The sequence below is a fragment of the Apus apus genome, chromosome 12, assembly GCF_020740795.1.
Source record: "Apus apus isolate bApuApu2 chromosome 12, bApuApu2.pri.cur, whole genome shotgun sequence".
Classification (NCBI taxonomy): Eukaryota; Metazoa; Chordata; class Aves; order Apodiformes; family Apodidae; genus Apus; species Apus apus.
The window spans coordinates 5,088,883-5,106,828 of NC_067293.1; the positions used below are offsets into that span (position 1 = coordinate 5,088,883).

General features: G+C 47.5%; 1 protein-coding gene across 1 annotated transcript in view; it reads right to left on the reverse strand.

Annotated features, from left to right (window-relative positions):
* Positions 1–1,843: 1,843 nt before the first annotated feature.
* Positions 1,844–17,946, reverse strand: part of LOC127389517 (gamma-aminobutyric acid receptor subunit gamma-4) — a 31,892-nt gene continuing 15,789 nt past the window's right edge. The window contains exons 4-9 of the mRNA XM_051630085.1: positions 11,271–11,491; positions 10,655–10,737; positions 9,197–9,334; positions 7,550–7,702; positions 6,998–7,200; positions 1,844–5,886 (exon numbers count right to left, since the gene is read on the reverse strand). Of these exons, the coding sequence (XP_051486045.1) occupies positions 5,593–5,886; positions 6,998–7,200; positions 7,550–7,702; positions 9,197–9,334; positions 10,655–10,737; positions 11,271–11,491 (1,092 nt within the window). The 3' untranslated portion in view covers positions 1,844–5,592. The remainder of the gene's footprint in view (positions 5,887–6,997; positions 7,201–7,549; positions 7,703–9,196; positions 9,335–10,654; positions 10,738–11,270; positions 11,492–17,946) is intronic.

Below are 17,946 nucleotides of genomic sequence, written 5' to 3' on the forward strand. Positions count from 1 at the left end.
GAAATGAGAACTTTTTCCTAACTTCCTTTAATACCTTCCAAACAAAAGCCATAAATCATAAATGCTGAGATCATTGTTCCCAGTCCCCATCATTAGCCAAATGTAAATATCATAGAATCAAATAATCATCTAGGTTGGATAAGACCCTTAAGATTACCATGTCCAACTATAAACCTAACAGTTCCAAGTCCACCACTAAACTACATCCCTAAGTGCCACATCTGCATATCTTTTAAATACCTGCAGGGATGGTGACCCCACCACTTCCCTGGGCAGCCTGTTCCAGTGCCTGACAAGCCTTTCATTGAAATTTTTCCAGCCTAAACCTCCCTTGGTGCAACTTCAGGCCATTTCCTCCCATCCTATCACTTGTTACTTGGGAGAAGAGACCAAACCCCACCTTGTTCCAACCTCCTTTCAGGTAGCTGTACAGGGCGATAAAGTCTCCCCTCTGCCTCCTTTTCTCCAGGCTAAACAATCCCAGTTCTCTCAGCTGCTCCTCATAAGACTTGTTCTCCAGACCCTTCACCAGCTTCATCGCCCTTCTCTGGACATGCTCCAGCAACTCAAAGTCCTTCTTGTGGCCTGTCCAAAACTGAACACAGGATTCGAGGTGCAGACTCTCCAGTGCTGAGTACAGGGGGACAATCACTTCTCTACTCCTGCTGGCCACGCTGTTTCTAATACAAGCCAGGAAGCTGTTTGCCTTCTTGGCCACCTGGGCACACTGCTGGCTCATGTTCAGACAGCTGTTTACCAATACTCCCATGTCCTTTTCCCCTGGACACTTTCCAGCCACTCGGTCCCAAGCCCGTAGCGTTGCCTGCAGTTGTTGTGACCCAAGTGCAGGACCAGGCATTTGGCCTTGTTAAGCCTCATACAATTGGCCTTAGCCCATCAATCCAGCCTGTTCAGATCCCTCTGTAGAGCTTTTCTACCTTGAGGCACATCAACGTGCCTGTCCAACTCGGTGATTTCTGCAAACTGACTGAGAGTGCAGTCAGTCCTCTCATCCAGATTGTTGATAAAGATATTAAACAGGTGCAGGAAGGAGACAGCTTGGTAGTGAGTCACACTGCTCATGTTGACACCATTCACCTCAAGAATATGGTCCTATCCTTCCATCTACAGCAATGATAGAGTCCCACAGGACTTCCTGAACAAGAGTGTTTCCTAGTAGGATGTCTTTCTCTCCAGCTACTCTCATCATCATCTCTTCCTCTGAGTCTTCTCGATGAATTTCAGTTGTGTTTGTTTCAGCCACAAGACTAACTCTCTAAGGAAGATCTTATTTAGTCTCCTTGAAAGCTGTATTAACCAGTTCAGGCTCTGCAGTCCCTGGGGATACCACAGCAGCTGCAGAGCTTTCTGCCACAAGTGACGCTCATCCACTTGATACCTCTCTATCTTTTAGTGTCCTTGTCTTCACTTTGGTAGGGGGATGTTCCTTCCCTCTTTTTCTGCTGTAGTTCAGATTTGTATTTCTTGAAACCAGGTCACCTGTTCTGCAGATGAGCTTCTAGTTCACACCGCTGCGTTGTCTGCTGACACTGTTTTAAAAGGACAGAAGACAATCAGGTTATCCAGCAAGTTTTGTACTAGAAGGCGGGACTTGTGCCACTGCTGGAAAGAGAGCTTCTTCTGACCCACATCCACAGGACAAATATTCCTGCATGAAGTTTTCAAGGTATTTGAAACAGTATGTATGTCCACAAGGGGTGTCCACAGGTTGGAGCAGGGCCTAAAGGCAGATACGGCAGATGAGATAATTGTCCACTTCATTGTGGAAGTTGTAGAGATGATTGTCCAGCAAGGGGTGGAACTGGCCACATTCACAGCAACATTCACTAACTTGGGATGCACATTCTGCTGCGTGATCAGCCATGACAGCCAAGCATCAAGCCTGTAGCAGGAAAACTTGTCATGCAGCTGTCCAACAGAGGTCCTCTGGAGGCACCAGGAGTGGGAGGGAGACTTGCTTGTCCCTGGGAAGGGGAAGGAGGAGGTGAGGGAAGCTCAGTATCAACTTGGTCTGTGAGGGCAGCAATACATGGCTCCTCCACCAAGTTTTCAGGTGGGGAAAAAGGTTGAAGCCTATGTGAGAGGAGAAGGCAGTGCAGCCACCCAGGTGTCTTGCAGTTGGTTAGATGTGTCTGTCCTGCCTGGTGTGACACAGCTCAGCCTCGTGTTCTCAGGCTGTGTCCCTGGAGTGAGCTAGTCAGATGCTGGTGAAAAGGCAACAGCTGTCCCTGGCTGAAAGACACTGTGGCACCATAACTCACTCCAGCATGATGGCAGAAACTGCTGCATGCAGGGAAGAGCAGGTGGTTTATCATGGTCTAGGAGGGTGGGGCTGATCAGTGGGGCTGGGCTCCCACTGCCTTGCTGAGCAGGGCCACACACAGCTACTGGATGTTTCTGTGCCTTGGATTCCCTGCTGGTAGCAGGGAGACCTTTTTTCAGGAAACTGGTGCTTTGCAAAGTAATTCCAAAAAATCATGATTTTTTCTTTCTGTCTTTTCTTACTTTTCCTTTTTTGAGATACTGTAGAAATGTAAAAACATGATTGAATTCATGAATGCCTTTATTGATTGAGCTATTTATGATGGGCACAGCTTTCCCTAAGCCAAAAAGCCCCCTCTCTCCTCCTTCCCCAGCCTTAGTAATTAGCTTCCTTGTGCTCCAGCCCACACTAGGCTATTTTCCTCTGTCAAATCCTCCATCACTGGTTAAATTACCAGTGTGGTGTTGGGTGTGCGTTGGCTTTATCTTGGTTATGGTGCCATCTTATAATCTTTCAAGTTTGCTTTGCCCAAGTCCCTGTTAGGTCTCTTGTAGACCCTGCTTCTTTCCTGGCTTATTCTGCAAAAGGTCTAATTTCAACAAGCTGCTGCTCTCAGGGCTGAAGTCTGTACTTTGGTGCCCATGATGACCATCTGTGCCCATCAAGGATCCAAGCGCTTTGAAGCTACAGTGGGTTGCAGATGTTTGGACTTCCTTGCACCTGGACTTTAAATTTTCCATTCCACCATCTCTTTTCCAGATGCTCCCCTTCTCCGTTTTGCTCTTCCTGTGCTTGCTGCAGCCTGCACAACTCGTGTGGCACTGCACTGTTCATGAGCATATCTGGCATGGGCCCTGGTTGCCACCAGGGTGCCCTCTCCCACGCACCAGCTAGCAGCTGCCTTCTGCTATGTGAAGACATGCTTCACTCAGCCTGCCTCCCGAGCCAGTTTTAATATAGGTTGCTGTTTCCTTTTGGCTCCCCACAGGGATCACAGGGCCCTGTTTAATCCCTGTCAGTGTATGGTTGAGTCATAGGAGGTTTTTCTGGTGCTCCATCTAATAGAGCTTTGCTGTCAGGAGCAGAACATCCAGCCGTGTGGCTGGGAGTCGACGCTGTCACCCAGCAGCTCTCCTTGTCTGGAACTTGTTTTGATTCCTTTCTTAGACTTCCCCCTCTCTGTGTCTTACTCTCTAAAACATTAATTTCCTCTAATTAGAGCCTCCTTAACAATTCCTTCCCCCCCCTCCTCAGTTAATTTCCCCTAATTAGAACCTCCTTAATAATTCTTTTGCTAAATCAATTTCCTCAGTTAGAACCACCCGCCATAATTTCTTCCCAGCCTTTCAAAAGCTGTCGGAGTAGCTGAGCAAATTATGCTTCTGGGTAACCTTTATCTCTTACTTGGTATTTTTGAAAGAAGAACTGTAACAGGTTAGACAGGCACAATTTCCCTTTCCAGAGCTATGCTGGTCTGACCCCATTAGGTTATACTTAGCTGAGTGGTGTACTATTGTATACTTAATTAGGTGCTCTAGCTGTTCCTCTGGAACCAAGGAAAGGCTGTTATGAATGAATTAAACATGACACTTCATTATTCAGATCAGATTGAAGAGTGTCAAAATCTCTCTTTAAACCAGATCAAATTGCTCTCTAAGAATACCTAGAACCTCCTGCCCATTAACTGTCCTGTGAGCCAACTGTCACTAACTTCCTCTGCAGCCACACCAGCTTTCTCCTCATGACAAGCCTTGTAAGTACCAATTTTTTTCTAAAACATACCGTTTTTAAAAGGATTTTTTGGGCTTTGTTTGTAATTTACACAGTAAGCAACTATTAAGGGCACATTGCTTTTCCCAGTCATGGTGGGGACCACATCAGCAGTTGATATAATTGAGGAGACAGCTGATTTACACATTATGGGCCTTGGGCCTGGTTTTCCTCTTCTGTTTGGTGCAGTTTGTTGTCCATTGAGACTGTTACTATGCATTTCCCTAGCCCTTCGAGATGGACCATAAGGAACCATCTCACTCTGTCTGACCTTCCTGAAATCTACCAAGCATGACTCCCCGCATTTCCTGATTTTAGGAAGAAGAGGGCTAATTATTGGTGGCAAGTGGGGGAAGCCATACAGTTCTAGTGAAGTCTGATTTTGATCTAATTATTAAGAAGAAGAAAGAGACACACTGGAGCTGGAGGAATGTTCTCTCCCCACCACTGGTAGGTGCAGAAATGAGTGTGTAGTTGGTAGCTGGTTGTGTTCATTTTTCTAGTACCCCTTTCTCAGGTTAGCACCTACTACCAAGCACAGATCTGATGGTTTCCACACGTGTCCTTGTGAAGGAGAGCACTGTCCCACTGTGATGCATGTACAATAGGGTCTGTCACATGAGACAGGCCAAAGAAAGCGACCTCAGGTGGCTCAGGAGGCTGCTTCTGTCTTTGTAGCCTAAGGATTTTCTCTGTCTTTTGGTTATGCCCAACATAAGCTGCATAGCCTGCTCAAAGTCCTGATCAGAAAGCAGAATGTCACTGTGGGCCCTGAGAGTCTGCTCCACAAAGGCAGATGGACCCTTCAAACTCGTGAAGTGCTTTTTACCACCACCTGATGAGAACCAGCAGCGCTTCAGTGGGTGGATGCCTTGGGTGCCACTTGGTACAACAAGTGGAGTGTTCCACTGATATTCTAGGGGGAACTGGTGGAGACTTGCAGCTATTCCATCGTTGTCATTGCCACTGTCAGCTTTTTGGGCAGGTTCAAAACATTTTAGCCAAGTCCAGGTACTGTGGGAAAACTGTACTGCTGTGCTCTTTCACGCTTCTTTCCTCCTGACCTTTCCAACCCTCTAGCTCTCCATGAAGTCTATTCTGGTGCAGAAGTTTAAGATATACATGATTTCCTTTTCAGTCTTAATAAATACGCAGAAAACTCCCTTTGCCATCACTTCCCATGAAATTGTGGACTAGGATTAGATAGAAAAATGAAACACATGAAGTTTTTCTTTTTTTGACAGAATCCCTAATATCTGCAATGGGAGTAGGATGTTTTGGGGCAATCTTACAAGGCATAAAATGCTGGTGGTGCTGGAGAGAGGGTTGTTTGGGGAGAGTAGATTTTCTAAAAATATATGTTAGAAGGCTAAAAAAAAGCTGTCTGGTTCTTCTCAGAAGAGATGAGAGCTCAGGGAATCACCAGGTTGGATTGTTCAGATTGAATTGACTGCAACGGAAGAGATGCTGTTCTCTACGCTCCTTGAGAAGCCCATCGTGCTGGTCTCCAGTCCATTTCAGCTGAGGACAAAGAATGGCTAGAGATAGAGATAGGCAATCCAATAGACAATGTTGAAGAGCAGGAAGGCAGTGGGGAAGAAGACACGAGAGTAGGAGTCCAGGCGGGAGATGTGAATGCGGACTCTCCCCTCCCGCCACGTTCCTGTCTGACAGTCCTCGATGCAGCAGAAGAACCTCTCACATTCCTTCCCTTCCAGGCAGGGGGAGCCAGGGTCTTCATCCTCATCCTCCTCTATCTCTGGAGGCCAGTGCATGATGTTGTTGATGTTGATAGTGGTAAAGGATGGCATCACCTGTGCACCGGCAGTCGGCTGTAATGAGGAGGGGTAGGTGGGTTAAAGGGCAGGGAAAAGCAAGAAAACATGTTCTAGACACCAAAACTCATCCCATTGGCAACAGGTGCAGTTCATAGCATAGATACAGTTCAACCAAGAGGGATGTCTGATCATCCCCCTTCTCTATACCTGGTTTTAAATTACCACCTTGGCATACTGTGGGAACTGGTAGCACCCTGCGTGACCGAGGTTCTTTCCTGGCACCCTAGGCCTTAGTTAGCAAAGATCTAATGGCTCTGGTTCCCCAGCTCTGCCACTAAAAGTGCAGAAACAGGATCTGTTTGGTTTCAGCTCTTCTGGCCTCTTTCCTCATTCACCTGAGCTCAGCTATCTCTGAAGATACGGCACAGAGTCCAGATATGTCTCCTGGTTGCTGTCAGTTGCTGGAGAACAGCTTCTGAAAGGCTGTGACTGATAACCCTTGGCCCAGGAAAACAGGCATATCATCAGACTCATGGAAGAGCTCTCTTCGTGTGTGCTGGGAAATGAGGCTGACACAGAAGAGAGCTGTTTTTTTTTGTTTCAGTTCTGAACTAATCCAGAGGCCTGTTTCAGCTGATATGTCAGAAGTACCTGCCATGAGCTTGGGCAGATCTCAAGAGGACGATGACCACTCTAGGTTCACTATCCCCATACGCAGGTCTTCTGATGGACAGACCACAAAACCAAGCAGGTTTCTGCATCTCTGTAACCTAAGATACCTCTGTAATCCACAGAGATCAAACAAGTATAGGTGGAAGAAGCTGGATGTGGATCACTCTGTGCTAAAGTGGACATTCACATTTAGTCATGTGAGCCATCCTAAACTGTGCTGATCAGATGTCCAGCAATTTTGAAGAGAGCACAGGGTGCCTGGCTCTGACAGAGAGCTCCTTGTTTTATGGGTGCCTCAGCTGCTTTTTCTGGTTGTGTCTCACCTTTCAGGTCCTCAGACCCACCACGTAGAGTGGTCTGAGGACCTCATGAGCACATGTTCATGTCAGGCACTAAAACACGTCAGCAATTTCCAATGCAAGCTGAGAAAGGATATTTCTAAATAGCCTGGAATTCTAACAACATCCACCTCTGTTGGCCCCTTTTGACCTACCAGCCTGGCTTTCCTGTTGTTGTGCCCCAGTGGTTTCTTGTTTCCCACCAGGTAGTTGAGTGTAGCATATTCCATGAGAGCTGCAAAGACGAAGATGAAGCACACAGAGACAAAGAGGTCCATGGCTGTGATGTAGGAAACACGGGGAAGGTGCTTGCGGGAGATGGTGCTCAGGGTGGTCATTGTTAGCACAGTAGTGATACCTAAGAGAGAAAAGAGCTGCTATGAGAAGAAGCACTTCTGTTTTCTATGTGCATCCAGCCCCCAGAACACCTCCATTTCCCCTCTCCTGTGGGAGAGAAACTCCTCACGTTGTTTGGTCCCATTTTGCTCTGCTCAGCAAGACTCTGGTCTTGAGGTGCCCTCTGACAATGCTCCAGAGGAAGAGGATAGTGTTACAAACAGAAAGATGGTGGAGTGGACTATCCTCCAGTAAGCTGAATAGTGCCAGAAATGGCAAAGTGCTTTAGGAGATTTTGTGCTCCAACACTGCCAGTCTGCTAGCCTTGCAGAGTTCAACAAGCATCAGACATGCAACAACCTGGCTCTTACCCAGAGATGTCCTGGCTGGTGTAGAGTCTCTTTTGATCCAGAAGGAAACCCAGGAGAGAACAACAGTCAGGATGCAGGGAATGTAGGTCTGAATGGCAAAATAACCCATACGTCTACTCAGGTCAAAAGAAACGGTCATCACCATGTACTCCCCTAGGAAAAAGCAATAGACACATTGGAATCATAACATATGGCTTCCTGAAACACAAACATCTGCAAAGCTTCAGAATTTGGAGTGTTTCTGATGAGGTTTTCTTATTTTAAGTCCTTGGCTGGCTGGCTTGGTGGCTACCCAGTTGTTAGCTTCATGGCCAGCTGAGTAGGTTTAGTGGCTCCCTGGCATTGTGGCCAGCTTGCTGGTTTTGTGACCAGTGGACACTCTGGCTACCTGGCTGTCTCTGTAGCTGTCTGGCTTCATGTCTTGGTGACAATTTAAGAGCTGACTTTGTAGTTGGCCACCTGGCTACCTGCCCTGCTGGCTCTGTGGCTACCGGACTGCATTTCTAGTGGCCTGGCTGTGTGTCCAAGCACACTGAATAGCACAGTGCCTGGAAGAGTTTCAGGGAAGAAACTATAGAGAGTGTTCATCTTCAGCTGATTGCTGCAAGGGTTTCTTTTCTACAGAAGTTATTTAGCTGTAACAGGCTACATGGCCTGGCTTGCCAACTAACTACCTGAGCTGTGACAAAGGAGGTGTCCTTCAATCACTTTCTCTGAGACTCTGGTTCTGACCCTGGAAAAGTCATGTGGTGCTGTACATCCTAATTGCTCATTTGACAACTTACAGAGCTGAGGTTCTTCCTCTTTTTCAGAGGCTCCTACAGAGTATTAGAAGAAAGCCACCCAACAGCTCTAAGGTTAAGATGGAGCTTGCAAGCAATTACCAAAAAAGAGACTTACAAATGTCAGCCACTGGAGCATTCCAGACACTTATTTTCACTGCACCACTTCTTGTCCTGGTTTGTGCTGCCTTTCTACCCCAGTTAGTGGCTGCCTGCCAGTGTTGGCAACAGCAGCTTTCTGCAGAGTGGGAGAAGCACTACCTGAATTTGCTGCTCCAAGCTCACCCCACCTGCAGGAACCCAAAGCTTTCCTCTGCTGTTTGTGGGAAGGAAAGGGGCTGTTAGCTATCGTGAGGAAGAGGAGCTGAAGGGCCTCCATTCCCTGGTTTCTTCATACGTGCAGCCTTGTTCCTGTCCCTTATAGTATAATTCAGGCATCCATCAGTTCCCCCCAGCTTTACAGGAGGAAAGATTGAGACCTGCAAGTTCTGAATTCCCCACTCCTGTTCCAGTTATAAGCATCACCCAGGGATCACATGCACATACTGCAGCAAGGGGGATCTGAGCTCCATTTCCTCTCCCTCTTGACCCTTTAACTGGGGACAGCTTCATTCACATCAGCATTGTCACCCCATAGTTCACAGATATGAGTGGTTCTCACCCACCCCTGCTTCACCTTGCCCACACCCTTCATCTCTTCCATTCCCTCTAGCAAATGTCCATCCCTTAATTCTTACAGTTCTCTAGCTGTGCTGCTGATGTGACCTTCCCTCCCCACCACTGGGATGATGTCTGATGACTCCTTTGCCTCCCATGAGGTCTCCAATACAGTGGCATTACCATGAGCTGTGTCCCTTTGCCTCACCTGCCCCAGTCCTGAGAACTTCTGAGGTGTTCCTCAGCCCCGTGAAGTCAAACTGGTAGAGCCTCCAGGTGCGCTGGTCGGAGACTTCAATGGAGTAGCGCCTCCAGCGATAGACAATCTCCTCCCGTGGGTAACCATCTGGGAAAAGGGGCAAGGAACATGTCATGTGCCTCCACCTCATTCACCACCCCGACTGCAAAAGCACTGGCATGTCACTCTAGCTGTTTTGCAAACACGAAGCTTTCAGGCAGGTGCTTCAGATGGCTCCTGTTTAGATTCCCTTAGGCATCCCCACGTGCAATGGGAGCAGGGACAGCACCTCCCCTTGTGGGCCACTTCAAATCCCAGGGATGGGCAAAGCAATGCTAGAAGCAGGTTTCTAAAGACTGCACTGGTGGGAATGAGACTTGGGTTGGAGTAAGAGGATTCCCTAATCCTGAAATCTTTAAAGTTTTATCTCCCTAGGGCAGCATGGAGTCTTCACTGCTCCTTGTGACTGCCTTCCTAGGGATAAGTACACCAGGAGCACGGAGCTGCCAGTATGGGAGGCAGCATGGCTCTGTACCTCTCACCCTGGGAGCTGACCTGTGAAGGGAAAAGAAGGGGTACATTCTCCATGGAGAAGGAGATCTGGCTCCTGCAGGCTACAGCATGGCTTCTCCTGCTCTGGCTTGCTTGACAAAGAAACAAGCCTACTGTGAAGCAGGGACCTCAACACCTATGAGAGAGCTCCTTAGAGGAGGGAGGGAGCAAGAGCTTGGCACCTAACTAGAAGTGTGTTTCTAATTGTCAAGCATGTGTGGCATGTACTGTTAATTAGCAAAGAATGAGGGATGGTGGGAGACAAGGGGATGGTATCTCCTCAGCAAGCTGCCTCCCTCTGAAGCACCTCAGAGCTGCATCTCCCCAGTGGCAGGGGAAGTGGGAGAGGAGAACCCAAGCTAAGATGACTAAATGAGATTTCCAACCAACGCATGAGGACAGGAATCTCTTAGTGCAGAAAGGCTCCCTGCAAAATTATCAGGGGACATGTGCCAACATCTGAGTACCCCTCCTTTGTGATGGCCTTGAGTGCAGAAAGTGGGCACCTGTCTCTGGAGTGAGGTCTGGAAAGCCAAGCTTTGCCCTCAGGGAGAGGGAGGAGTGGGAAGATCCAAGGCGGGACAGATGCCATTTATCAGCCAGCTGAAATGATATGTTGTGTCTCATACATCAGACTGAGCAGAAGACCAGTGAAATAACCACCTCCAACCACCCACACAAATTAAGGAGAAACTCAGAGGTGCTGTGAATCTGTCTCTGAAGACCTCTGCTAGCCCAGGAGTGAGAGGTTGCCTCTGTTTCAATTAGGTGAAAAAATGTAGCTAAAAGGGAGGATGGTCACCTCAGAAGACTTTTTAATCTACTAAGGTTTTTCTACTTGCCTTCTAAAACGATTGTAAAAATATTTCTACTCACAACTGGAAAAAACCAAAGGGCAGGAGTGAGTGTCCATTGGGAAATTCTGCAGCTGGAGCAGACATTCAGCCTCGATCGTCAGCCTGAGGGAGGAACAGAGAGAGGGAGACTGAAATTTTGTGTCGGTGAAGGTGGTTTGATTCCAACATCACAATGAGACAGAGATTCTTGCTTCCTTGAGAAACACCAACAAAACAAATATTTTCAAAGTGAGAAAAAAAACCCATCTAATTTTCACATTCAAAAAGCTTTTTTTGTGTAGTCAGCTTTTCAGATTCATTTACGGGAGTAAGAATTTATGTCAACAACAGCCAAATCTTCCTTATCAGAAGGAAATAGCTGGACTGAGCAACATAAACTTCTAAAGGGTTTTGGTTTAGGAAACCACTTGTAGTTTTGACTTCTTTCTAGATAGAATACAGAAAAACAGTTTGATTTTTTTGAAGCCTTCATCCTGGGAAGAGGAAGCCCATTTGCAACCAGTACTGCATGTGTACTCCCATCAGCACTGGCAGACATCTCCACTACTCAGTCCCAGGGTGGCTGGAAGGCTCCTCTACTTTGACCACCTTGTCCCCTTGCCTCAGCAGCCAGCTACCGTGCTTGCTGGATGTACCTGAGCGTGTAGAGCACTTTTCCATCATTCCAGATGCGGAGAAGCTGATTAGGGGTGGTTATCCAGTGGGAATCAGCCCTCTTGGAGTTCCTAAAAAAGGTATCTGGGATCCAGATGCGGCTCACCATGTTGGTGTTCAGTGTGAGGGCCTTCAAGGTGCTGTTGAAACGAAGGCGCCGGTCATACCATGTCTGAGCAAAGAAGATATCAATGGTGTATTCCTGTGAAAGAGAAGGAAGAACATGCCTTTTTGAGAGGGATCCAGGCAAAGCAGAGCCCAGTCGTTTGGTCTGCGCCACCGTTTTGAAGTCACAACCATAATATTAGCTTTTTAATTCTGGGAGCAGGTGTTGGTGACCACTGACACCTTTCCACGCTCATCTTTAGCTCGGGGTCAGCACACCCATGGCACACTTAGGAAAGGCCAAAGACTGTTGACTGGTGGGCTGAGATGTAACAGGTTTGGCCTGACCCATGCCTGGAACCACGTGAAGAAGGGCTGGAGCTTCCTCTTGACAGCCAGTTCAAGCCAAACACTCCTTTGAAGCACAGGCCTGAAGGGGCAGTGTGGGTGTTGGCTGAATCCAGTCCTAAGTTGAGGTACACCTTTCAAACACAGGCAAGGAAAGCTGCTCACCAGCTTAGCAGGGAAGGCGAGCAGCTCCTTCTGTTATTAGGATACAGCCCAGCAGTGCTCCACACACCCCATTTGTGTGTATAAAAATACTGGTACTGTGCATAAACTTAGTGAGAATCCATACCTTGCTGCAAGCCTTAACACTGGTTTATATGAAACCCTGGGGCACTAGGCTTCCTGGGCAGAAAGGGAAGCTGGGGCTGCTAAGAACCCAGCTCGTGGTGCAACTAGTTCAAAATCTTGAGTCTTCTGCAAACAGAAAACAGAGTTTCCACCATAGTGGGGACATTTTTTTTTTGTGAGAGACAGGGTGTCCTAGCTCACCCCTAACTAACATTTCAGGGAAGCAGCACCTATTCTGCTGCTTGCTGATGTGAGCCAATTTGCTCCCTTACCCTCTTTTTCAGCCTGCCTGAGAAGGTGCTAATCAGTGCCATGCAGGACCACGTCTGACTCTCAGTGGCTGTCTTGGCTGTCTGAACCAGACCCTTAAATCCACGTCCACCAGCCCATCCTAAAGCCTGTCATCTGCTCCTGACAGCTTCTCTCTGACTTGAGCCTTGCTCCCTTTCACTCCCGTTAAACCCACATGACCACTGGGGCATCATCTCCCTCTCTCCTGTGGGCAGAGATGAACAAGGTCTGGCTTTGCCATCTCTCCCTCCTATTCTCCTCCTCCCTCTATTGATTTATCTCAGTGGAATTTTTATGACTGCAGCAGTGTCTCCCTTCCCTGCCCTCACTGCTGCTCCAGAGCCCACTTACAGACACTGAGCTGTTAGAATGGATGAGGAGCTTAGTTTGCTCCCTTGGACAGCATATCCTGCCTGGGGAGGCAGAGCAGGGCAGTGCACAACTCCCCACTTCATTTTCCTTCACTGTCAGCCAACTGGTGATGAGTGATTGGTACCAAAACGTCCCTTGCATAGGAATGAGATAATGAGAAAAGAGCATTTGCTATTGGGCAGTCGAGTCACTCTCTGGGCTGATCCTTAACCCTGGTTAGACACAGGGATGAGCAAAGGTGATGAGGATGAGGTCCTAACCTATCTCTAAATGGGGACAGATTCAGCATGCTCAAAGTGATGGCGTTGCCTCTACAATTAATTTCAAAGCAGACATGAGGAGACACAGAGCTAGGATAGCAGCAGCCTTCAAGGCCAAGTGCACAAGCGTGGCCACCGCCTGAAAACGAGAGGTAGGAAGAGCCCTTTCCAGTATCTAAATGCTCTGGATCCCACTGGGTACTGCTTGAACATAGGGAATGTGGTGATGAAGGCCTGGAACAGGTTGTGAAACAGTGAAATAGAGCCTGCAGGTGGGCAAAGAAGCATTGCCACGGCAGGGACAAGATGGAGCAATGGCAGCCCCCCCAGATGGGGAGGGCTGACTTTATTGCACTTGGGGCAATTCTTTTCCTTACCAGCTGTTGGGGCCAAAATAACACAACATTTTCTATATCCTTCCCCACCCCTGCAAGCCCCATTTGAGCCAGTATTAACTTACATTGCTCCTTCTCAGCAATATCTCTGGTGTAGGAGAAAGCAATTAAAAATGCAATGATCAGTTCATGTTAGATGCTACTGTCGGTTTCTTACTCCTAACTGGAGTAATTTGTGAGTTCTTGGTTCTGGGCTGGCTGGTCAGGTCAGTTGTCCTGCTGTAAAATTCAGCATTCAGGTCTTGGGTAACCAATGCTAACCTTTCAGGAGAGGAGAGGGTCAGCTATCCCAGGGGTTTAGTTTTTGTTGTCAAGCCCAGATTTTCAGAAGGGATCAGCATTATAAGAGCTCCTTCTGTGGCATTCAAAGCCAGCCTTTGCAAAAGGTGTAGTGCACAAGTCATTCAGCTCTTATGAAAAATCTGAGCTGTGACTCTCACTGTCCTGTGGTTTGATCTAATTTCAGTGGCTATAAGCACAGCTGTTCACGAGGAAGATCTTACTAGCTGAGCTGGCTTCCTTGCCTCTAGGTGGGCAACCCATTGGGAAATGTTGGCATTTACAAATGTATTTTCATTCAGAGTTATCTGAGGCAAATTTATACAAAAATGCAGCAGCATTTGGGAGCTCTTTTACCCTTCCAGTTCTCTCCTCCATCCTGCTGCAGGGGAGGGAGCCAGCACTTGTGTGGTGCTTAGTTGCCAGCTGAGGTTAAGCCACAATATTTCCTGATGACTTTAGCATCTGTTCCCTTCAGGTGCAGTTTGTGTTGATGCTGAGGAACCTCTCATGACTGCAGCTCTGCACTGATCAGCTGTGGGACAGTGCTCAGACTTTTCTCTGAGTATTAACCACATCCCATTTAGCTGTAGGCATCTGACCAAGGTGCTTAAAATAGGAAGTGTTTGACCAGGGGTTCCCTGCAGTCATAGGAAAGGGATAGGCTCTTCTGGAGGGAGATGCCAATATGAACCAGTCCAAGCTGTCTTCTGGAAATGCCTCATGCTCCTCCTGACCTTAGAAAAGTCCAGGCTAATCCAGGCTGAAGTTCAGCAGGATGAGCTCAGCCCCTAAACCAGAGCTGTTTCTTGAACTCCCTGTAGTTTCCCTCTGCCCCGATTCATTCTCCAGCATAAGAAAGAGACTTAATACCTCAATTTCCCCATGTGGAAAAAAGTTATTGTAAAATATGCCTCCAACATTACTGTACCATCTGCTGTGCAGCACATGGAGGTTGTTAACTTCTCTGAAAGCACGGGCTTTTTTAGTGTTTTCAACAGAAGGAGCTAGCAAAATAAGAAGAATTACACTAAGAGTTAGGTTGGGCCATTTGGATCACACGTGGGGCAGCACACATGTTGGCATGCAGTGTTATATCAAACTTCAGCCATAAAATAATGAATCAAATTAGCCCTAAGGCAAACACTGGAGTCTGCCTACCCTAAATGCCACCACGTGAGCTTATCCACTGCTAAGGATGCCCTGCAGCATCACTGCTGCTACTTGTGTGGGCTCATGGCCAACTCAGCCTTCCAGCCTATTCCTGCTGGCCCTGGGTCACTGACATCACCTGGCACTGCCACACATCACTGATCAGTCCTCATTTTCCTCACCAGCACAGAGGCTGGTGGGAACCCAGTTCCAGAAAATTGTAACATCTGAAAAGATTTAATGGAAAAAAACCCTTGTCATGTAAAAGAGTGTTTGTGGGAAATAAGGGGATGTGGAGTTGATAAGAATATTTCATCTTGGAAGAAAAAACAAAAAAGAAGAAAACAACATAAAGGTTTTACTGCACTCTCAAAGCCTTTCATTTTAAAAAACATAGTTTCAGTGAAAGCCTATGGAATTTACGTGTGTAAAGTCATTTCAAGGAGAATCTCAAATTTTTCAATAAAAAAAAAAATAAAGAGGCTCGTTTATGTCACCAATACAAGGGAGTCGGGAGCTTGCCAATGTTCCCATTGTGTGCCACCATAAGACCTGTTCCTTGGGTCATCTCAGCCCCAGCTGCTCTGCCCTAACCTTCATGGCCCTGGGGCACCTCCCTGCTCTTCATCCTGCTTTCCTGACACAGCAAGGACATCCAGCCTGGCTCCAGTTAGCTCCTCTCTGTGCCTCCTCTCTCATCTCTGTGTATAGATGCAAAGACATGAGGAATCAGCCCATATTTCCAGTTGGATTTGGCCCCAGGAATTCAACTTTAGACTAAGTTTCACCCTGGGTTAGGACCACCCAATTTCAGACTAACATCTTAAACTCACAACTTGAAATCAACAGTTTGTACTTTCAGGTTAACTTATGCACCAAGTAAACCCAGCTGTGCACTGCCAGAGAGCCTTTTCAAAAGGCTCAAAGCAAGTTTGGATGTGTAGTCCAGCTGACCCTTCCCAAGGGTGCAAGTGATGGGATACAGAGGAGCTGTCAACCCATGGATCCTCTGGATCCATCTCTGAGCTTCCTCCTCTCTGTTTTTTAAGAGCTCAACATTCTGACAAATGCCAAAGAGAGAAGCAAAGCCATGAGATAAAGATGTCTTATATGTCTTCCTAAATTAGGACAAAATTAAGGGATTTAAGGTGGATTTCACAACTTGTACTCAACAGCAACAAGAAAACCTCCAAATAGAGGAGGCAAAGACTTGGAAACAGTTTCCTTAATTTTCCTCTGCTGGAGCCAGAGCTGGATAAAATTCTGGTAATAGGCTGGGAGATTAATATCCCAACCAGTCTCATTCTCGCTTTTCTTGCTCTGATATTTGTCTTTATTCATAGAGCCTCTGTCCTTCTGCACCTCCAAGCAAATCCCTCGCTGCAGTACAAAAAGCAGGATGCTTTCCTGGGAAGCACAGCCAGCATCCCAGGTGGGCTGATGTGAATCTGTCCATGCTGCCAACCACAGAGCTAGGTAAAGCAGGTATTACAGGTAAACTACTTGGGGTGCTGCAATTCTGGAAAATCTTAGGAGCTATTGGAGGAGAGCCAGGAATGGGATGTGTTTCTTTCAGGGGCTGGTAAGTCACCCTGTGAGCTGGAGGCAGGCCAGGAAGCCTCTTCTCCAGTTTCCCTCTTCTGCAAAACAGGGGTCAGCCTGAGCATCTCCCCTTCAGGCAGAAATGCATTCAGCAGCTCCACACCCACACAGCCCTGCCCAGGTGAGCATTTTCCTCTCCATGACATCCCAAACATTCCTCCCAGCCTGCAAACATCTCTGACAAAGCCTGGGCTGCTTCCAGCAGCCAGCTCCGTGTCCCAGGGAACATGCTCAACAATAGCAAAAAAAGTCTGGAGAGACTCTCCACGCTTGGTTAGCCAAATAAAATACATTTTAGAATTATCTTCAAATCTGATGCACAACTCCTTGTCCCCACAGCTTGCTGGCAGGAATGTGCTTCCAGCAGGACATGTGCAAGGACTCACTCTCCCGAGGCAGCTAGCAGAGAGGACATGAACTAACAGTAGATGCTAATACCTGACACTGACTAATGCAGCAAGTGGTTGGGCAGCTTCAGGCTCCTCTCAGTCCTCCTATTAGTAGTGTGAGACTCCTTGCTGGTGGATGTCTCCATGTCCCTGCTCTGAGTGAGTTTTGTTTCCCCATCACAAAGAACAAAAAAAGTGAGAATGTGAGTTTCATTGTTTCCAAGGTCCTCCCCTCTCCAAATCAGACCCCTGAGAGCTTTCTGGACATGATGCTAGAGAGACTAGGGGAGCTTGCAAGGACAAAAGGAGCAAAGCTCTGAAGATCTATGTTTTCAAGGTGACACACTGAACTTCCCATCTGTTTCACGTTTGCAGCAACACCGGCAGTGCTGTCCTTGTCTGAATGTCTTTTGCCTCTGCCCAGGGAATCTCAGTTGAGAAAGTGTTATTTTTATACTACAAACTTGCTGCTAAAACCCATCACCAAAGGCTAAGCTCGTGCCAGGAGCCTTCAAACAAGACATGCAGTACCTGCTGCTCTTTTGTTTGCAAACTCCCCAGTCATGGCTTGTTCACCCTTGGAGTCTCTGCAGATGGGAACTAGACAGAGCTTTTGAACCAAGTGCTGGCTTCTGAGATGTCTACCTGCCCATTCCCACACACCTCTCCTCATGCCTGCTCCCATGCATGTGCAAGCAGGGCCATCCAAATGGCAGGCTTTTGTACTCATGACAACCAACCACACCAGACCATTTCTTTCCCCCCCACCAAGCCCTTTCTTCTGAGCTGCTCCCTGTACCACTGCTCTTTGTCCTTCGCTGTTGTTGTCTCCTCACATGCAACCCCAAGATGGCTGCTGATTGCCATGGTGCTTGCTCTTCTTTTCATGGGAATGTAGCCTGGCACACGGAGCCTCACACTGTCAGCCTTAGGGGAATGTGACCTAGACTTCTGTGGTTTAGCATCTGATTAACAGTCATCACCCAAAAGATCAAGACAAGTCCTTGAGCTGAGACATGACATCAGCCTGACTCTGGTTTGTAGAAGCACAGTCTGCCTGCACTGTCCCTGACAAGGTCATGACTGAGAAGGTGGAGGCATGGACACAGGATGCTACATGCAGATGGGGCAGAATTAATTAAAGGGGAAGACACCGAACACTACTTCAATGAAGTA